The sequence below is a fragment of the Gorilla gorilla genome, chromosome 6, assembly GCF_029281585.2.
Source record: "Gorilla gorilla gorilla isolate KB3781 chromosome 6, NHGRI_mGorGor1-v2.1_pri, whole genome shotgun sequence".
Classification (NCBI taxonomy): Eukaryota; Metazoa; Chordata; class Mammalia; order Primates; family Hominidae; genus Gorilla; species Gorilla gorilla.
Window position 1 is genome coordinate 42,341,356 of NC_073230.2, and position 22,946 is coordinate 42,364,301.

The window sequence follows — 22,946 nt, forward strand, 5'->3', positions numbered from 1 at the left end:
TTCTCTTCCTGTGAGATGGTAGTCAGAAATCCTCCTGGCTTCTCCAGTGAAGGCATGCCACATCTTATTGAAGGCTCTACCTGTCAACCCTTTCCTTTCACATCACTCCTCTTCCCTGCCTTAACATGCCCTCCAGTCTGACTCGAGTCTCACATATGCCACTTTTTCCTCTGGGGACCCGTGGAGGCCTTGCCTTGCCCAGAAGTCATCCTGGGTGGGACGGTGCTCCTGGTTTGTGGAGAGCTGAGTGACAGTTCTTGGCCAGGACAGAGGCTGCTCCTGTCCCATTGGCTCAGCTGTCTTTTTGCTGCCTGTTTGCTGCTTCAGAACACAGTGTGTCCAGAGTCCTGACATCACTCCCTAACATTAGACCCACATCAAAGTGGATGTCTATTAAGAAGAACGCTGTGCCTTCTCCATCCAGCCTCCTTAAGAAGGGAGACTTTCCACAAAGGTGTTGAAAATCATGGTGTCTATGTATAGGATCCCACTGATGTGAGTGCTGAGCATTGCATTGGGTTTCTTGTCCCTGCCTCTCACAACAACCCTGCAAGCTAAGTAGTATTGATTCCATACGTTCCGATGAGGAAACTGAGGCTCGCAGAAGTTCAGGATTTCAGATAGTAAATGGCCAAGCTAGAATTAGAAGCCGGGTGCACCTGGCTCATGACTTTGACCTTTCCACTGGCCCAGCCTCTCTCTACTGCTGATTGAGAGGGGCTTAGTATGTTATGCCTTCAGGGGAATTTGTTCTCTTTTTCAGAAAGTACTGGAAATGAGTCTTAAAGACTGTGTTTCTAATGATAGGTTTATAGACACCTGGATAGGCAAGGGAGTCATATTTTGGGGCAGCAATCTGCTTGGTATCCTTCGGCCAACCTCCCAATGACCCTGTGTGGGCATCAGAGAGCCCCAGCCTCCCACACCTCTGCTTAGGGCCAAGCCAAAGGTCCTGAGTCAGAGCTGAGAGATGGAGTCACATATTGCCCCCTAAAGTAGGAATGCCCTCCAATCCTTTTCCACACAGGGTGAGATCTCAAAGTCAGGGCAAAATAAGCGGCAAGGAGAGGCAGGGTAAAGGGAGAAATCAATAAAGGAGTCTGTTTTTATTTAAAAAAAAAATCCGTTGCACATACTGTGAATGATAAAGCCTTCTGGCTTGAGGAAATTGATTCTGGCAGAAATCTTGGTTCAGCTTGATTCTTTTGGTTCTCATAGGCATCTTTGGGTGACAATAAAACCTCTGTGTCTGGAGCAAACATAGAGTCACAACAATTACTTGCAAAGTGAATGTCTAGTCATCTGGAAACAGAAATAGAAATAAATTCAGCATGAGTATCAAAAGCAAAAGTCAAGGGGCATAAAGACACTTAATTAGAAACACCTATATGCCCTCCTGTGTGTAAGCATACCCAGAGAGGTCCTGGGCTCTTTATCTGTCATTGGAGTATGGTGCTTTCCTGCCTGGGTGTGTGTTCGGCTGATGGCACCATACCATTTCAGCTTCCTCCCCGTCTGCTGCTATCATGGGTAGGATGTAAAGAACCAGGATTCATTACATTTGGACTATAAACTTTTGCATACAGTACTTCAATGCAAATGTCCTAACAGCCATATGAGATTCTCATTATTTCTTGTACACATTTCACTCAGGAGGCAATGTGATTTCAAGAACGTAATTGACTTGTGCTGGTTCACACAGCTAAGTGTTGAGCAGATTCAGTATATCCCCAAGCCCATGGTGAATGCGGTTTCTTGGTTAGGACCCAGGGACCAATTTTTTAATTTCAGCTGTACTACTAAATATTAGTGTGAGCTTGGGAAAATCTCTTCCCCTCCCAGAGCCTCAGTTTCTTCATTTGTAAAAAAGAAGATATTGGCTTCAATTTTGTCGGCAAACACTTTCTTCTAATACTCTGTGGTTTTATTATCCTACATAGCCACTGCTGGCCTCATAAATAAGACTCTATAAACAAACTCACATCACATGTATTATTCTGCAAATTATATACACGTATTTTTGCTTAACAACATCTTCCTGAGTCATCCATGTTGTTGCCTATCGATATTTTACCATTTTACATATTCCATAGGATCATACTAGATGATTATACTCGATGTCTTTATCCTCTCTACTATTTACTCCAGACACACATTCAAGTGATTTCTGGGTTTTCTGCTTTTTTGAACAATGCAGCTGTGAACATGTTAAACATGCTCCTGGTGCATACGTGTAGGAATTTTTCTGGGGTATGTATCTAAGGAGTGGAGATGCTGGGTTGTATTTATTAGGTAATGCCATTTATTTCCAAAGTAGTTACCCTCCACTGGGAGTAAAGGAGAGTTCATGATGTTCCACATTTCTCAATACTTAAAAATTTTGCCAATGTTAGGAGTTATAAATATTGTTTCATTTTGCATTTCCGTAATTATGAATAGGTTGGGTTTTTTTAATGTTTATGAGCTGTTTATATTTCTTTTTTGGTGACATGTTCATGTCTTTGGAGTTTTTCTAAAGGGTTCTTTGCACTTTCTTACTGTTTGCAGTTCTCTATTCTCTAAACTTTGTCAGGTACTCAAGTTGCAAATATCTTGAACACATCATGGCTTACCTCACTCTTTTTGATACCTTGTAGTGAACAGAAGTTATTAACCGTAACAGTGAATTTATTGATCTTTTACAGGTAGTGTTTTTTGGGTCTCAGGAAGTCCTTCTTTAAGGAAATCTCCTTGAGAAGGTAAAGATATTATCCTATATTGTCTTCTAAGTTTTACAATATTGCTTTTCATGTTTAGATATTTGATTCATCTGGGGACTTTTGTGTATAATGTGAAGTAGGGACTCAATACCATTGCTTTTGATATGGATAATCAATTATTACAGCCTCATTTATTAAATGTATGCACACTTGCTCCCAAGCCATCTATTCTGCTCTATTAGTCAGCTTTTAAAACATTCCTGTGCCAGTACTTCTACAGGTCTTGTAATAAATCTTGACATCTTATAGGAAAAATGCCCTTATCTCAAGTTCTTCTGACTTTTCTTTACTTGTAAAAATTTCAGTATGTCAAGCTCCATAAAAAGTCTTACTGAAATTTTGATTAAAACTTTAGATAAATTTGAGAAATGATACTTTTATATCTTGTTAAATTTATTACTAGGTTGTTTACATTTTTATTAATGATTGCAATAGACATGCAATTTTCCTTTATTGCATTGACCCTACTGTGCTCTTGGTATTAATGATGCAGTCACCTAAATAAAGAAATGAGTTTATTTGCTATTCTTTGGATGTTTGTGTAAGACTGGAATAATCAGTATCTTGAATGTTCAGTAGGAAAAGCTTATAAAAACTGGATATGTTGTTTTCTTCAAGGGAAGATTTAAAAAAGTTGTTAATCCAACTTCTTTCCAGGGGATGACTGTTATTTCTATTTCTTCTTGGATCAGTTCTGTTTTTTCTAGGAATTTAGACATTTTATCGAAGTGTCCAAATTCATTGACAGTTTATAATATCCCCATTACCTGTTTACTCTCTGCAGCTTCTGTAATTTGCCATTCCTTATCTTTTATACCTTCTCTCTTATCTCCTGATTAAGGTTTCAAATAACCAACTGATATGGTTTGGCTGTGTCCCCACCCAAATCTCATCTTGAATTCCCACGTGTTGTGAGAGGGACCCTGAAGGGTGGTAATTGAATCATGGAGGCAGGTCTTTCCCATGCTGTTCTCGTGATAGTGAATAAGTCTCATGAGATCTGATGGTTTTATAAGGGGGAGTTTCCCTGCACAAGCTGTCTGCTGACACCCACGTAAGATGTGACTTCCTCCTCCTTGCCTTCGGCCATGATTGTGAGGCCTCCCCAGCCATGTGGAACTGAAGTCCATTAAACCTCTTTTGTAAATTGCGCAGTCTCAAGTATGTCTTTATCAGCAGTGTGAAAAAGGGCTAATACACCAACTTTGACTTTGTTGATCTGTTTTCTGTTTCATCAATTTCTGCTCATTATTCCCTTCAAATTGGGGTGGGGGAACTATTCTGTTACTTATATTCCTGATACAGATATTTATTGATTTTTGGCTTAATGAATGCATTTTAGACTAAAGGCCAAAAAAAAAGTATCTCTAGAACTGCTTTAGTCATATTCCACATGCAATTTGTAGCATATAATTGTTCTATTTTTTCTCAAATTTTCATCATAAATTATGAATATTTAAAACTGTTTCATTTGTGATTTCCAACTAAAGTATTTTCAGTCCTTAAGGTTGTTTTTTTCCTCCCCAAGAACTGCCATTTGGCTCCAGGTATGATCAATTATTTCCTTTAACAAATATCGGGCACCCACATGTGCCAGGTACTGTTCTAGATGCCTAGGTTACATGTGTAAACGAAATAGGCCAAAAAGTCATGCTTTCTTGGAGCTCATGTTCAAGTTTTTTTGTTTTTTTGCAGGCAGGCGTCTCACTTTGTCGCCCAGGCCAGAGTGCAGTGGTACAATCACAGCTCATTGCAGCCTCAACCTCCTGGGCTCAAGTGATCCTCTCACCTCAACTTCCCAAGTAGCTGGGAATACAGGCACATACCACTCTGGCTAATTTTTTTGTAGACACAGGGTTTTGCCATGTTGCCCAGATTGGTCCCAAACTCCTGGGCTCAAGAGATCTGCCTGCCTCTGCCTCCCAAAGTGCTAGGATTACAGGCATGAGCCACTGTGCCTGGCCAGGAGCTCATGTTCTACTGTCAATTCTTGGAAATGTCCCATATACCTGAATAGAATGTATACTCTTCACTTGTTGGGTGCAGTTCTACATATGACTGTTAAATCAAGTTGCTTTTATTACTCAAATCATGCATTTCCTTACTGATTTTTGCTTATTATCTCAATTTCTAAGGAGAGGTATATTAAAATTTCCTGCTGTGATTGTTCCTTTGTCTATCTCTCGTTTCTAATTACTATCCTAAAAGCCATATTCTTTTAAAAGAAACTGATGTTCAAGAAACATGCCCTATTTCACTAAGTTTGTAAAGGATGGATTATGGATTCCAGCGTAGTTGTCTCTATTATGACAATATTAATTGTGCAACTGTTGTCATCTGTTTTCCCTAATATCTACACCCAATAATAACACACCAGTCCCTTCCCATCCTTTGGAAAATCCCTCTTCCCAGACTTTTAATCAAATTACCAGAGTTCCTTGCTCCCTGTTCAGCAGCAAATGTGTCTATGGCTGGTCACCACAGTATCCTGAGCCACACACTGAAATCAGGTCAGTGAGTCCCGCCCCTTGACAGAGGTACGTGTCTTTATCATATTGCCTTCCAATAAATTCATACGGTCACTAGCCATGTCTGAAAGTACCTACCAAGGATATGCTATGAGGTTAATTATTGTTTAGCTGTTTGACAAGGATATTTTCCCCTACGATATTTATCTCATCTGATGATGTCGTCCTGAATTTCCTTGTTATTTCTTCTCCATGGCTGGAAAACATAGACTGTCTTTTAGTCCTAAAAACAACTTTTATTGCCATCTGGAATTTACTGCATTGTTGAATAAAGTATGGTTTATTTCAAAAAATCATTAAGCAGTACTACTTTCCAGGAACTGTGCTAGAAGGCACTGTGGATTCAGAATGGAGTAAGACATGTTCTTTTTCTGAAGAACAAAATAGAGTGGGGGAAAAGTCATGTTGATAAATGTGTGCATGGGGGTTATAAGCATGTGGGCAGTGGGAGGCAATGCACTCAACCAAATGGCAGGCAGTCAGGAACGGCCTTACAGAGGAGATGACATTTGAGTTGCATCTGAAATACATACTAAGAAAAGCATATTCCAGGAGGGGCAAAAAGCATCTGCAGAGAAGACACATGATTCCTCACACATTAAATTTTCAAAGTGATTTTTATTCTTTTTCTTTTTGCTGCTATATTCCCATTTCTTCTTCATACTCTAATCAGGGCTTACAAATACGTGGCACCTGCACTGCCACTTTCCCCCTTTGCCCTGCCATTGGCAGCATCCATAACTGGACAGAATTCTTTCCTAAAGAGTCTACTCAACACTAGGTGCCATGATTAGAAATAATGTAGAAATTAATAATCACAATTAATAAAGTGTACATGATAGACACTTGCTTACCATTCCTTCTTTGACTGGATGGAGACGTGGAAACCTTGTTATTCAGAGGTGAAGTAGGGAGGGCAAGTTCTAAAATTGTTAGCCCTAGGGCACTAGAATTACTGGGGATTAAAAAAAAATTCCAAATCTCAGGCCACACATCTCTAAGGGTGGGAAAAACGCTTCAGGATTTTTTGAAGCTCCCCAAGTAATTCCAATGTGCAGAGAAGTTTGAGAATTACGTCCATAGAAGTCTTTGTTCAAAAAGGTCAAATTCATTACCCATGTAAAGGGCTCGAGGGATTACCAAATTGTACTCTTCTGGGAAGAGAATTTTCCAGAGCAAGAGGGAGGCCTCTGAATCTGAAGTCTGGTCACTAAGCGGATACCAGAGTGAAGACCTGAGGAGCCTGGCAAAGAGCAGGGTATCAGCAGCAGGGGGCAGAGCCAGAGGTGGCCTGCAGGCATCTTTCTTTCCCAGTTTTCATGACATGATGCCAAATCTACTTAGCAGTGGCCATTTCTTATTTTCATATCTATTTTTTCAGAAATGTATAAGGACTAAGGGTGTCAGAGTAATCAGCATAACAACCAAACGAGCTGAAGTCTGCAAAATTCAACTCCCCCTGCCTAGATATTAAATTTGCCTACAGGAAAAAAGCCCACCAGGTACTTAAAAAAATTAATGAAATGATATTATGCTGCATTTAAAAGAACATGCCTATGAAACAGAATACCATGTAGTGCTACCATTTATTTGAAAGTCATTTTGACAACACTGTGCATACTTAGAGTTTTGGGTTAAAGATAATTGTGTATAGAAAACTATAGAAAACATTGCTTTGAAAGTGAAGCCAGTATCAATGTTATCCTAATCTCTTTGCCAAAAAAAAGAAAACTATCTCTTAATTACACTACAATCAAATCGAGTCTTCAACTCTTATATGTTCATTCAGAATTTTAAAATCTCTCTCACGGGAGGAAATGTAAAAGGAAAGTTTTCAAGACCTTTTTGTACCTTAATATCCTTTTCAACTTCTAATGTAAAATGTATTCGACCTGATACAATGCTGTGAAATAAAGACCAATTCAGGAATGTAATGAAGTTTAAAAGTAGCTCCTTTTTTGCACTGAGAACAATTTTATTGATTCAAATTAGAAACTTCTAACTGGGGGCAGGAGAAAAAGGAGGAAGAAGAGAGAAGCAAGCAATCTGTGACCTAGCGCTGATTACTGGCTGACCTCTAATAAAGGAAGAAGATTCGGATTTCTGGTGCCAAAACAAAAGTAATAAAGTGGAAAATGAATTTTTGCAATCCCCACACATCACTGAATTTATGTATTGTCTTCTAGGCAAAGTAATCCTACAAAAGGAAGTTCTATTTCAAGGATTTTCACTCCTTTTCTATCTCTGAACTGAAAAGAAACAAGGGGCAGTTTGCAGCTTCAAAATATTTAAATAACCTATAACTCATATCAGTGTTCCAATTAAAAATTACCTAATCTGTTCTTTGCTCCTTGCAAGTTTCATTGAAGCAGTGCCCTTAACAGGCAAAGAAGGTACGTGGTAAAATTCAGCTCCTGGTAGAGTGTCCATCAACCAGCTCTGGCGGGATGTGCTGTCAGGAATGGAGCGCCCCCTGGAGGTCAGTCATCCAGCCAGTCTGTTCCCATCGATTAGAGCAGAGGCTCTCAAGTATGGTCCCTGGACGAACAGCCTCAACACCACCTGAGAACTGTTAAGAAATCCAAGTTCTGGGGCCCCATCATAGGCCAACTGAAACAGAAACCTCTGTGGTGGGGCCCAGCAAACTACAGGCCTTGCAGGTGATGCTGATGCCTGCTAATTTTGAGAACCACTGTATTAGAACACCTCACTCCCCAAAGATGTCAGAATCAAGGTGTCATTGTGTTAAGAAATTAATTATACAGGAATGAACAGAGCTGAAATGTCTTTCCTACATAGAGAAAGAACCAAGAGTTGATGTTTGTATCAAGTAAACACATTGAGTTACAATTTAGAAAATGTTGATACCAATGTATGTTTTAAATACATTAAAACAGCTTTTAGCAACCCTTTAATTATTCCCAATATATAGTTTGAATCAATTACTGTGTCCCTTGATGAAAAGGATAAAAAAGGAATGTAAGTGACTCTACCATAAATACAGGAAAAGTTTGGATAACCTCAGTACCTACCACTACCAACAACAAGACCAAAGAGTCTACCCCAACTGTTTATGATCCCTCCCTCTCTTCTCAGGACTGCCATCTGACTCAAACCAGTTCATGGCTATCTGACTACAAAACGAGGCTGAACTTGATCACAATCAAGGTGAAAATGAAAATAACAATCAAGAAAAACACTTCCCTCATTTCTCATGATTTTTTTTAATTTAACATATATAGTACATGTAAACAACTGGCATAAAATTCATAAAAATACAATACTCCTATGCAATATCACTTTATTCCTGATACATACGTTCATTTTCTCATGAATATCACTGGCCTATTTTAACACTATATTTTTTTTTGCCAAGCATTTTTAGAGGCTTATCTTTTTAAAGAAATACAGCCCCAACTTTGTTTTCGAAAATGTCGTAGCAATAGCTATTTTGATCGCCTCTTTGCCCATCCTTACTTTCCTCATACTAAAACAAAAATATTTGTAAATGCTAAAAATATGCAAAACACTGAGCTTTAATACTGTTTTGTACGCCTATGGAACCTGCTACCAATCTGCATTGCCATCAAAGGTGCGGATGCTCCACAGTGCTTGGGCTGCAAGCTGTGGCCACGGCTGCATAGCAGGGACCTTCAGGCCTCTGCTCCAAACTGGCTCGCCTAATATATAGCCATATTTTGCTGGGGGTTACATTCATAAACACTGCTACAAAAGGATCCTTCTGGAAAAAGCTAATTTATACTACTTTTAATGGTTCCCAGCAAATGAAGCAGTTATAATAGTATTTTTAATGCTTTTTTCCTATACAGAATTTCTACTTATTACATGTGAACTTCTTTGGAAGGAAATTACTGGGGGTGAGAAAAAATATAAAATAAATGTAAAAGTATAATTTTTAAAAATTGTAACTGCTGGATGTACACAATCAGCCACACTCAGGTGAGCAACAATCACAGATAAGCAGCGCACACCTCCCTCTCCCTGCCCATGTCAACTCCCATCCTCAGCCTCAAGTGTCCACCGCCCATTTTCCTGGACTGTTGTACATCATCGCTCAAATGTTGCTTTTAATCCACAAATCACGGGCTGCTTCCCTATTTTCTAAAACTAGCAAAAGCCTAAGAAATAAAAACAGTCAACCAGCAAATGAGAAACAGTGGCCACAAATCTGAAGAACGCTGCCAGAGTCCCTCTCCTGGGCCGCCTCCAGGGAAGGAGCATCCCTAGGAGCTGCGGCTCTGCGCACTGGGGCAGGACTGGGGGGTGGTGCTTCTCTGAGGTCACACTCCTCAGCCTTTGCAGCTGACTTATGTCAGCAAGCTGCTGCTTCCCCGGGACCAGGCCTGCCCTTGGGCTCTGGTAAGAAGGTAGAAAGGGAACAGCGGCTTCCAGGAGTGGGCACCAGAAACCATGCCTGAGGACTAAGGTCTGAAGGACAATCCACAATGAGGTTAATCTGCCTGTGGTTAAGAAAGAGAAGCAGTATAATTAAATGTGTAGTCAGTCAGCCATAGTCACGGTTTGCTTAGAATTTAAAACCCTAAAACCTTTTCTCAGAGCTATGAGGTTTCATCGTTTTGAAGAATCTCATTTCACACAAATTAACTTCTAAGAAACAAAAATTCATACAAGGAATTCAAAGAAGGTGTAGAAGTTTTTCAAAATAAAAATAAATAGGGAGAAAAAAACTAAAGAGGAGGACGAAATATACTTATTCCTTATACTGAAATGATGGTTTTTAGAACCAAAATTATAACATAAGGCTTAAGGCTTTGTCTTATTAAAGACAGGCAATCTTAAAAGTAAAATATAAAAACTCCATTTATCATTATTCTTTACATTTTTGACAGCAAAATTAGTCATGTTTTATTGTATCTTAATAGTAAAAGAAAAATTACCATGTACTACAGTCTACTGTTCCACTATAAATGATGTCTAATCAAATATACATTAGTTTCTAGATGCACTATATTTGGGGTTGTTCAAAATAGTTTTTCTTAAAACTATAATTAAACATGAAAAAATTTTAAAGTGGTTTAAAGTTATTAAAATATAAACATTTGAATAATGCTAAAAAATGAGAAAAATACAGTTACCATTAATTTTTTTAAAACCAAGAATAAGTACTTGATAAGCAACTAAATGAGTAAACAGTACTTATTTGACAGAAAATATGGGGAAGAGGAGAAGAGAGAGAGCAAGAGAGAGAGAGAAAGAGACACGATAATGCCATATGGCTGGAAGTTAAGGGAATTTCCTAACCACAAGGTCCAAGAGTTTGGATTAATAATGGGCAGGAAAAGCTTCATTAACAAGAGAACAGAGAACAAAAAGCGCACAGGGAAGTAAAACAAACAGATAGTTCTATATAGCAAACACTCCATGTCTGCTCCATCTACTGTAACTCAAGTTGATGACAGCGGCTGACATGACCGAAGAACTTACAATCACTGAAATGTCCAAAAGACAAGAGCAAGAGGCAGAAAAAAGAAGCAAGGGGCATTAATAGTTCTTACACTATAAAATCAGCCCCTACATTGTCAGAATTGTCCTGTATTTTCATGTCATCCTTGTCACAACCCACTGTGTTTTCTTTATACAGGTAGCTTTGCTCACTTTAGCACAAATATTAAAGTCAAGTACAAGCATATACTCATTTGCATAGCAAATTTTAAAGGGTGCATTGAAATAGTAACCAATTGATAAAGGTGTAAGTCATTTTTATAATTAGAATGACATTCAAATTGACCAAATAAAACGTTTTCTATTTGAAAACAGTTACCTATAAAAGTTTTTGGGATATGAACAACACATGACTTAGCAAAACATTAAAACCATTACAGATGTAGTTCTCCGTAGGCAGCAGGTCATGTAGCAGTCATTCTTTTACAACTTCTAGGACTTTGTAAACACTGTTCTGGAATACAGTGGTGAAGTGAGGTTTGGAATCCTTCACCAAGAGGTTACATAAGGGAGTTTTCCCAGCATTGGCAGGATCTTCTACATCCCAAATTTCAGGCATACTGCAACCAGGCCTAGAAAAATAAATGTACATGTTAAAAATCAATATGCATTATATAACTGCAGAGAAAGCAGAGCACTTCTTACATTCCCGACCTCATTTCCTTTTTTCCCCTTAAATTACTTTAGTTTTTAAACAATCCTGTTACATAGCTATTTATGTTTTTATAAGCTGCCATGACTCACCTTAGGACAAGGTCAATGCAGCAAAGGTGACTATAAGGAAAGAAACAGACCTGTAGATACATATATCCAGGTGTTGCGGAAAGAGACACCTCAGTTAAACTCTGCCTCAGCTACTTATCAAGAATGTGGTTCTGGGCAGGTAGCTTCCCTTGGTCTTAGTTTTCACATTTGTAAAATGGGGAAATAAACACCCATGACATAGGTTTGTTGTGAGGATTATGAGAGACCAGGTATCTAGCACCATTCACAGAGAAAAACATATGACATTGATTTAAAAAATTATAATGAACAAATATGCTTAGTTCACAGGGAAGCTGCATTAATTGTATAGATGCTCCTCAACTTACAATGGGGTATGTTCCAATAAACCCATCATAAGTTGAAAATGCATTTAATACACCTAATCTACCCAACATCACGGCTTAGCCTAGCCTACCTTAAACATGCTAGGAACACTTATATTAGCTTACAGTTGGACAAAATCATCTAATACAAATGCTATTTTACAACAAAACACTGAATATATCATGTAATTTATTGAATGCTGTACTGACACTGAAAAACAGAATGGTTGTATGGGTATTTGAAGTATGCTTTCTACTGAATGCATATGGCTTTAACACTGTCATAAAGTAAAAAAATCAGTAGGTCAAAACATCTTAAATTGGACAGTCGATATTCTAGAATGAATCAATTTAAAGAAATTCTGGTAGTGTTGAGCATACATCTTAAACACATAATTAAATCTCAAAAGCAACATATCTTTATAAATTGGCATATGACATTTGCCTAAATAAGTCCTTCAAAATAACAGTACCATTTATTTTAAATCAAGAACAGTTTTATGGATATAACTGTTGGATGCTGCTATCTACTTTTTGAGGAATTTTAAAAAACAGAAAAACATATGGGAAAATTATAGAGAATTGACAACTGCTCATGTTTTGTCATAATTGCATCCCTTTTTATTTTTAAATAAGAGAAAAAAATTCCCAAGTCCCTCTTATGTTTAGTAGCAGTCCCTCCCTCACTCTCCACCATGAGGCAAACACCGCAGCAGGTATGTACATCATTTTCCCTTTTTAAATAACTTTTAATTTATAATAATCAGTCATTATAAAAGTATCAAAATATAGACCTACATACATTTTAAGAAATGAAAGTCACCATCATCTCCAATAGCATTTCTCAGAGGTGACTTCTATAAACAATCCAGCATATATCCTGCTGGACCTTTTTTAAAAAAAAAAAATTATTTCAATAGCTTTTGGGAAACAGGTGGTTTTTGGCTACATGGATAAGTTATTCAGTGGCAGTTACTGAGATTTTGGTGCACCCATCACCAGAGCAGTGTAAAGTGTACCCAATGTGTAGTCTTTTATCCCTCACCCCACTCCTCGCTTCCCGAGTCCACAGTCTGTACCATTCTTATGCTTCGCATCCTGGTAGCTTAGTTCCCACTTATAAGTGAGAACATACAATATTTGCTATCTGCTGTATCTTTCTCCAATGTCAGACACACATACAGACACAGATATCATTATATACATAGATGCTGTGATGGTCAGTATTGAGTGTCAACTTGATTGGATTGAAGGATCAAAGTATTGTTTCTGGGTGTGTCTGTGAGGGTGTTACCAAGGGAGATTAATGTTTGAGTCAGTGGACTGGGAGAGGTTGACCCACCCTCAATCTGTGTGGGTACCATCTAATCAGCTGCCAGCATGGCTAGAATAAAAGCAGGCAAAAGAATTGTGGAAGGACTAGACTGGCTGAGTCTTCTGGCCTCCATCTTTCTCCTGTGCTGGATGTTTCCCGCCCTTGAACATCAGACTCCAAGTTCTTCAGTTTTTGGACTCTTGGGTCTACACCAGTGGTTTGCCAGGGGACCTTGGGCCTTCAGCCACAGATTGAAGGCTGCACTGTCAGCTTCCCTACTTTTGAAGTTTTGGGACTCAGACTGGCTTCTTTGTTCCTCAGCTTGCAGATGGCCTATTGTGGGGCCTCACCTTGTGATCATGTGAGTCAGTACTCCTTAATAAACTCCCTTTCATATATACATCTATCCTTTTTTTATTTTTGAGATGGCGTTTCCCTCTGTCGCCCAGGCTGGAGTGCAGTGGTGTGATCTCGGCTCACTGCAAGCTCCACCTCCCAGGTTCACGTCATTCTCCTGCCTCTGCCTCCTGAGTAGCTGGGATTACAGGTGCCCACCACCACGCCCAGCTAAGTTTTTGTATTTTTAGTAGACATAAGGTTTCACCGTGTTAGCCAAGATGGTCTCGATCTCCTGACCTCATGATCTGCCCATCTCAGCCTCCCAAAGTGCTGGGATTACAGGCGTGACCCACTGCGCCCGGCCACATCTATCCTATTAGTTCTGTCCCTCTGGAAAACCCTGGCAGATGCTCTTGAGTTGTTTTTACAAAAATGGAATTATTCTGGGACTGTATACTGAACAATAAAATGTGGCACCATTTTTCCATCTCAGTGCATAAAGATCTATTCTACTGTTTTTAAAAGCTGCTAGTTCTCATATGTACTATTTAACCAATTCTTTACAGACACTTTGTTTCCCATTTTGCCATTATAAAGCAATGCAGCTACGAACAGTCTTGTGCAGAGCTCCCTTCTGCAAACTAAACCTCTAGAGCAGCGGTCCCCAATCTTTTTGGCACCAGGGACTGGTTTCCTGCAAGACAATTTTTCCATGGGCTGGAGGGTGGGGGCGATGGTTTTGGGATGAAATTGTTTCACCTCAGATCATCAGGCATTAGATTCTCATAAGGAGCACGTACCCTAGATCCCTCGCATGTGCAGTTCACAATAGGGTTCATACTCCTATGAGAATCTAATGCTGCCACTCATCTGACAGGAGCCAGAGCTCAGGCTGTAATGCTTGTTCACCCTCTGCTCACCTCCTGCTGTGAGACTGGGTTCCTAACAGGCCACAGACCAGTACTGGTCCATGGCCGGGGGCTTGGAGACCCCTGCTCTACAGGCAACATTATCACTTTGCCAAAGGACTGCACAATTTTTTTCTTACCTTCCCTTCATCAAACCATCCCCTAGAAATGTTTTGCCAGTGAGTGTTCCCATGAAGAGGGTTCAAGTGCACACTTTTTGCACACCCTTGCTGACACTGGTTTCTACTGACATGGAACACCTATGATCATATGGCTGGGCATGGGTTTTCTACCTTTTAATTTTCTCATACACGTCAAGGCTGAACTGTTACAACACTGAGGGCCCATGGTGGCAGAGAGTGAGACGCACAGAAAGTAGAGAACGACCCACAGTTTTCCTGAGTTCAACAGCTTTTAGGAAAAAGAGAGGGCAAACAGCTGTCTTGGGGAGCTCTGTTTGCCTTGTGCAACACTATTTAGTCCTCATCTGAGTTTCCCAAGGTTTCCCCAGGCCAGCCATCTGCAAATAGCAATAGTGAAAATCTGAATAATTTCCTTCTAAATACATGTATTCTATGTCAACTCTATTATTGGAGTAAAAGAAAGCAGAGAACTGTAGTTAATTAAAAACTAATCTACAACTTGCATGCAAATATATTTGAGTGTTTATATTTAAACACAGTGTCAAATATTTAAGGAATAATCAAGCCATACAATTAAGCCACTTGTAAATGAGATCATTTAAACCTAGTGCTCACCAATTGCCAGGCACAGATTAAGCACTAGATAAATATTGGTCCCTCTTCCCCTTCCTCTCCTAACTGAGTTCCCCATCTGCTTCCCCCATTCCGACATACTTTCACGTCCCAGCAGTCTACAGGGGTTTCAGGCTGATCATAACTGAAATGGAGAGTGAAGGCCAAGGAAATAAGGAAGGTCCCAAATCAGGCAGAAAGCTTTGTCAAGAAACTTCCTACTCTAAATGTAAACACTAGATAAATATTAGTCATTCTTCACTTTCCTCTCCTATCTGAACTCCCCATTTGCTTCCCTGTCAGGACAGAAAGCACAGCTTTTGTTTTGTGTCAAGGTTGAAGCAGAGTGGACCTGTCCAAGGTTTCCTGACAGTGTGTCATCAGCCTGGCTTAGATCTTGTACTAGATGGAGAGTGTTGTTTTAATGAGTGGGGAAAACAGATGAGAGAGTCACTTTCGTAGCTTCCTCCCACTCAACTCCTGCTGTGACAGACACAATAAATGGCAAGTCAAGGCCCAGATGGGGAAATCCAGCACACCCTCTTCTGCACCCCAACTCTCAGTCTGATTGCTGGTAAGTGACTTGAAGTCAGTTCAATGTCTGCTGATTTTGTTTAGTGTGCAAAGTTTATTGCCATACTTCCTGAATTTGCCTTCATATCCCTTCTTGTGTGGGTAAAACAGTGCTCTGCCTACCCAAACATGAGACTGTTAGAGCTATGCAAATCCAGGGAGCTCTCCCAACACTCTACAGCACAAAGCCTCTGCAACTTTCACATATTCAAACTCTATGCATGGGTCTAGGCAAAAAATGAACTCTCAAAGGCTCATTGTTAGCTTGGAGAAAAAAGGTTACGAAAATTATTTTTATGTTCCAGTAACTTACAGTTGTTTCAAGAGAGTGAAACCCACAGAAATAAAGAAGATCCCATTTTCTGGTAGAAAACTATGCTAAGAACTGAGTTCTTCCTATTGCAAATGTCAGCCTATCATTCATTTCATATAATTTCCTGATAAGATCGTCATGAGATGCTTAGAACTTTTCTGTCCTAAATTTATATAACAATGTTAAAGGTGAGTATGTGAATTTCATATACATATTCACAAACGCTTAAAACATTTTCTGAATTATTACAAAATAACATTTTCTATAAATCCTGACTGAATTCAAACCATGTAGCACACGTTCATAGGAAAATCATTCTATAATCAACAATTATTTTAGTTTCCTTGTGAGCAAAGCTGTAGATACTATGTCACAGAACTATTTTTCACTCACGACTCAGTATTTAACAATGTTGTCTTAATACCACATGTGTCATTGAAATATATGGTGGGCAAGTGTGATCAAGCCACAAATATAGCAATCTCTTGAACGCTTTTGTTTAGTTACAGAGTAGTAAGAATTTAAAAAATATTATTATTCCATAAAATAGTGTTTATTTCTGATAAAATTGTTCCTGTACTGTGCTCTTCATGAAGTGAATGTTTTGGTACTTTAAAAGCAGGCTACTGTCACCTGGTGTCCAGTCACTTACGTGCCACATTTCTAGATAGCTTTAGATTCACATCTGCTTTGAAGATCTTACTGTCACTTGGAGCTATACTCAGCTTAGTAAACATCTCTGTGGAAATAGAAACTTAAAAACTATAAACCCAAGAGAATGTGGGTCACAGTAGAGTCATTTTCCCATTCAAGTAAGATGTGAAACACCAGGAAAGAAAAGTTTCATTCTGAGTTTTTGTTGACAGGGTATCCCATCCATCGACAGGACATGGTGTAGCACAGAGACCCAGTAAGGATAATGTGACCCCTGGTGCTCAGCTGCCTGACTTCACCAAAAGAGATTCCCCATTACTTGGTTTCAGACCCTGGAAGTCTTTTGAAAGAAAATACATCCAACTTTAAATAAAAGCTTCTTTTAAAACATCAAAGGCAAATATGAACAATTTGGAAGATTACCAACTAGTGCCAATGAAATCTCTTTAAGGTAGTATGCACAGACAAATCATTATTTTAAAAAAAGATATTTATAAAGACTAGAAAAGAAAGTCTCCAAATCATTATCTAGAAAGTTTTTTCAGGCCAGGCGTGGTGACTCACGCCTGTACTCCCGGCACTCTGGGAGGCCAAGGCAGGAGTAGCACTTGAGGCCAGGAGTTTGAGACCAGCCTGGTCAACACAGCAAAACCCCATCTCCACTAAAAATACAAAAATTAAGCGGAGGTTGCAGTGAGCCCAGATCATGCCAGTGCACTCCAGCCTGGGCAACAGAGTGAGAGCCTGTTTTAAAAAAAAAAAAAAAAAAAAAAAAAGTTTTTTCCATGTATACTTTATGTTATATACACACACCCGCCACCAGCAAAGCATGTGCCATGTGCTTGAATTAACCTTCATGTCTTATGATCATAAAATGTTAACTGTGTTGATACTCACTTGGATCTTCTTACACACCATGACTCTTCTAGAATGTAATAGTTCACTTTTAACTTTATCAGTTCTCGCTTCACTTCTTCAGCTGCTTTCCGACTATACATTGAGTATACTATTTTCGTTCTGGCTCTTTAAAGAAAAATAATTGGGCATAAAATTTTCAAGACTAAAACGATACAATAACACATTTGGAAGAAAGCACTGAATTAGACTAGAAGACAATGAAGAAGAATCCAGTCAGGAGGAAATTCCCCATGGAAGTTCCTGCGAAGGGGCATCAGTGAGGTCAAAAGCAGAAGGCAGGAGGAGGACAAGTCGTGGAGAAGAGGGTGACCTTTAACACACCCCTACATTTCCAAACTTGGTCTCTTTGTGTTTGTTCGCTTATTTATTTGTCTTAAATTCTTCACTACTCTATCACATATAAGAGTAAGGTACCCTGTGTGTGAACAGGGATGAACTACAACAAACACAACTATAGGACTACTGTGAAGCTGCAACAGTCCCAACTTTGACATCAACAATAATTCACACTAAATGGTTCTTCGTTTTATTTCTAGATTTAAGAAAAACTAAACTTATTTAACAAAATTGGTCTGGAAATTAGCTTGATGAGATTGATTTTTTAATGAAAAAGCTTATTTGTGAATATACATGCCATTGTTATGCAAAAGAAGATGCTAATAAGATTCACCTAATCACTAAGAAAATGAATAGCTTCACCTGCCTTAGAAACTGCATGAAAAATTAAATTTTTAAAAAAAAATTTGGACAACACATCTCTAAATTATTTTTTAAAGTCTCAAAAAAATCTAAAAAAACATAAAACACCCAAGATCATTCTAACAGGCTATACTGGTGAAAACCAGAATAAACTCCTCTTTGAATGGGATTCTATTTCAAATGACTTCTCCAAACTCAAGAAAAATCACCTACGAGAAAACCTTAATAAACACTCTAAGCTAAACTCTCCAGGGAGTTACAGGATGAAAAGGACTTGGACATTTTAGAGCCCTGTTAACCTGTGGGAAAGTGCTATAGTATGACTTCGTTTATATGCCTGGTAGAGAAGAGAGCCCCCAAAGTTGTCACTTTCCTGCCCTGTGAAGCTTTAACAGATTTGTTTAGAGCTTAGTGGTCTTATTTCAGCTTTCTGCTCCCTGACTCGATAAGCCTCAGTTCATCATATCCTTTTGGAACATTCCTTATTACTTTGCTGGTGTCCTCCACTCACTGTCTGTTTGCATGGGAAGTTTGTTTTGATGATGCAAGACTGTGCACTGACCTCAAGCCTGCGTCTTCATAATGTGGATGATTCACAATGGGCCGAAGTGCAGAGAGCTTAACACTTGCCATCGTGGGCATGGCACCCGCAAACACTGCATCTGGAAGGCAAGAGGAAGGTCTCAGGAAGACACTCAGTGAAGGCGAGAAGGTGTCTCCTTCAAGTGTAAATCAATTATTTCACAGGTAACAGAGCGGAAGCCCAGCAGGTTCATGACTTCAAGATTCAATGGCAGAACTAGCATGAAGTCAGATGGCTGATAAAGTAGCAGTTGGCAGCCAGGCCTGGGTAAACTATTTTCCTTGGAAAACAGAGCTTCATCATCTCATCATTAAAGATTTCTTTCTTTCTTTAAAGAAAAAATCTTAGAAATCTTTCCTGAATCTAAAAAAGAAGTATCAAATGGACTAGGAAAGCTTTACAGTAACAAGGAGTTCTGGAAGATGATTTAGTATTCAATCATTTGATACTCAGATGACAGCAAAGTCTCCCTTTCCACACATGAATAAAATGTCACATTCCATGAGTTTATTTCAAGAAGGAATGTGAAGGACTAATATTAAAAATTCATTAAGAAAATAAGCACAGTAAAAATTATTTTAAATGTGGCATTTATGACTGTGAATAAATTTTGAAAAAATTAAAATCTATAAAAAATGGCAGAATAAATTACTAAGAACATATGTATAACATTTCCCATGCAAACCATTTAAACAGGATTGATATCTCCTTTGTTTTAGATATTCTAAAAGCAACATTGCTTAGAAAGAGTGAGATCAGTGGAAGTAACTAGGGTTTAAGAGTTTGCAGTGGTATATAAAATTGTGGGAAAAACAGCTAAATAATATGACTTTTTTTTTCTTTTTTTTTTTTTACCTGGTTTAGTACTATATTTGATCCATTCTATAAGTTCTTCTTGGGGCAAATTGCTGAACTCCCCTACAATATTCCACTGGGTTTGCAGATTTGCTGAACCTTGTATTGACATTGCTGCTAATATAGCAAACACAACAGCACCAGGATGTACTTTGCAAAAGAGCCATCCAAATAGCTGAAACCAAATTAAGAATACATTGGTAATTGTTAGTATAAGTAGTATGCATCTGTTATGCAAAACTTCTTCCCAGAGAAGAATATGGCTTCTGCTAGAGTCCCAGATAAAGGATTAATTATCCTAAAGAAAAAGCCCCAAAATAATAATCTTTGGGATCAAAAGAATTCCACCATCAGCCTCATATAAGTGGAACACAATGTAGGAAGCTCTTTTCTCAACCTGCTTTCACTACTCCCAGATTCAAGTAAAGCCACAACCAATTTACAAGGCCCAGTGCAAAACAAAAATGTGGGGTCTCTTGTTAAAAAATTAAGACGTTCAAAACAGCAGCAGCAAACATTCAATCAAGTTCGGGGTCCTTCTGAATGTCAGGTCCTGTGTGACCAGCAGGAACCCCACACTTGCAAAACCTGCCCAGGGTGACACTTTCTATTAGGTTGGTGCAAAAGTAATTGCGGGTTTTGCTATTTTTAACGACAAAATCCACAATTACTTTTGCACCAACCTATATCATCAGTCATGCTGTGGGATAAGACTCAAGATTAAAGGCTTCCAACCAGCCTCCTTTCCTGTGCCAGCCTGAAGGGGTCAGAAAGGTAGAAAGTAGTGCCTTTCTAACATAATACAACATACTGATTGGGAACCTCAAGGCTGGCTAATTTTTTCCACATCCAAATAGTCCACACTCCATAACAACACTTTGTTCTCTTGATCTTTCTCCACATGTCTACAGAGCTGGATTTCAAGTTTCTTGAGGGCTTATAAACACTGGCTTTTGACTTTTCTGTCTACTACTCTCTCCTCCATCCCTTGAGTGCACAGTGTAGGTGCTCAGTGACTATCTGCTGTGTTTAAGGGAGATGCTGCTGTTGTACCTAGGCTGGTTGACTGATGGAAAGGTGACACTATGGAGAAGCATAAATCTGTGAATACAGAACAATGAGGCAGCTATCCAGGAAAAATAAGCAGCAAACCACCAAGGAAGGCTTAAACTAAATTTTAAAAAGCACAAGTCAAGAATGTGCACACAAATTGCACCAAACCAAAAAAAAATAAGTTTGATACTAAAAAAAGAACATATAATTTTCAAGCACTTATAACTTGAAATTATTAGAATTCTTTGTGATATGAACGTCAAAACAAAAAAAGTTATTATTTGTACAATTAAGCTCTGCTTTCTATCGGCACCTGCAGTAATCACTCATGAACTCAGTCAGTACTAAATCGGTATTTGTTGTACACCAACAACTATTTTAAATCTTTAGAAAGATAGAAAATGATCAGCTTTGGCCCTTACCCTTTAAGAAAGATAAGTACAAAACCATGAAGAGCTTTAACTATAATCACTTAAAAGACTTTGTAATTCATTATTTTAGGGCCACTCAATAATAAAGGCTAAAATTATCATAGTAGCTATACTCCAACATAACATGTTACCTGTCTTGAGCAGATCAGTGATGCCATAACACACATGTGTGGTGTCAAGAAGAGTTTTAGTCTCATAATTAAAATACCAAGGGCTGTATATGCTAACAATTGCAATGCATGGTAAACCAGCTGAAAGAAAGAAGAAAATGTTTTTTATTCCTACTGTTTGTGAAGTTTAAGAATACTAAACTGGCAATATGCAGAAAGGGGTACGTTCTCCTTAGTAACAAAAAATACTACTAAGGTTTCTGAAATTTCGAAAACAATTCTTAAAATTCACTTTCAAACTGTTCCATTTTAGTGGAAGGCTAAAATTATAAAGTCATTAAGGCAAGTGTTTCTGTGATTCTCAGAGTCAAACCTGTGGTTAATAAAGCCCACTTTTTTAATCAACCTTGATGCTACCATCAGACCAAGAAAAGACAGTGGTAAAAGAAATGACTGCTGCCTCAAGATCTGAGGGCTCCACACCTTGGAACTGCCCTCAAAACCAGACTGGACCACTAGGAGATGGGAGCAGTAACCAATCACATCTCTGAGGCCTCAAGCAAGGTGAGCAGAGAGGAAAGTGATTTCCAATCATGCAATAGACACCTCATACATATGTCTAAATAGGCTCCAGAAATCAACTGCCATTAGTGTAAAGATGATCAGAGCCGAACCTAAGAGTTTCCTAGTTAATTTTAACAAATGAATAGTCAGTGAATCTGCATGTAGCATTCTCATAAAAACACATAACAGGCTATTTTCAAGATGATTGCCGACAATTGCCAACAAAGTTAGAAACTGGAACTAGAAAGGAAAGTCCAAATGCATGCAACTTTAAGATAAGTAAAATTATAGTGATATTAAGTCTTTACCTCTCCATGATCAAACTGGTGTTTTCTGGAACAGAAAAAAAATATTGCCATCAATTCATTATTGAAGCACTTACTTAATATATATTTGCATTTTCATCTTGCAAATAAGAGTTTTACAACTTCTATAACATTCTCTCAGGACACACACAGGCAAATCAAAATAACTAAAAGTCACATGCCAAAACTGGTGCTATACTATTTTAAGAAAATTTATGAAGAATGACAATGTTGTATTATATCCTATTTGACTACATGGGTATTTATTAGGACAACAAAGGCACACGGTGGTGTCCCAGCTCCCTCACTGGTGATACCCCAGCAAAGAATGGAATGAAAAAAACCTTTGAGATTTTCACTAGGCAACCAAGTAGAGATAACAAATAGGTGGTTATATGTGTAAATCTGAGTTCAAGGTAGAAGTCTGGGTCAGAGACAGAAATGTGTGAGTTGACAACACACACCTTCTCTTTCTTAAGCACTGATATGTTCCCAAGACCTAGAGTAATACCTGACACTTAGAGCTCAACATTTTTAATGAATGAACAAGTGTATCAATAAAGTGTTAATCCAGGTAACATATAATCTAATTTGAGAATCTAGCCTCAAAAAGACTGATATATTAGCAAACTCAGGATACATAAGGGGCTAGTGAAGGAGATGAAACAGTTCTTTATTCTTCTTTCACACCAAGTAAAAACTATCAGTTACC

At 38.5% G+C, this 22,946-nt stretch overlaps 1 protein-coding gene across 4 annotated transcripts in view; it reads right to left on the reverse strand.

Moving 5' to 3' along the window:
* Positions 1 to 1,075: 1,075 nt before the first annotated feature.
* The window catches only part of DPY19L1 (dpy-19 like C-mannosyltransferase 1), a 115,952-nt gene continuing 94,081 nt past the window's right edge, over positions 1,076 to 22,946 (reverse strand). For 2 of the 4 annotated variants that reach the window (XM_055347548.2, XM_055347549.2), the window contains exons 16-21: positions 22,238 to 22,262; positions 21,387 to 21,506; positions 19,772 to 19,946; positions 18,896 to 18,995; positions 17,614 to 17,739; positions 8,493 to 11,343 (exon numbers count right to left, since the gene is read on the reverse strand). In XM_055347548.2, the coding sequence (XP_055203523.1) occupies positions 11,187 to 11,343; positions 17,614 to 17,739; positions 18,896 to 18,995; positions 19,772 to 19,946; positions 21,387 to 21,506; positions 22,238 to 22,262 (703 nt within the window). In that variant the 3' untranslated portion in view covers positions 8,493 to 11,186. Of the gene's footprint in view, positions 1,303 to 6,859; positions 7,857 to 8,492; positions 11,344 to 17,613; positions 17,740 to 18,895; positions 18,996 to 19,771; positions 19,947 to 21,386; positions 21,507 to 22,237; positions 22,263 to 22,946 lie in introns of those variants that run through there. The other 2 variants (XR_010134637.1, XM_055347547.2) reach the window with 2 other exon arrangements.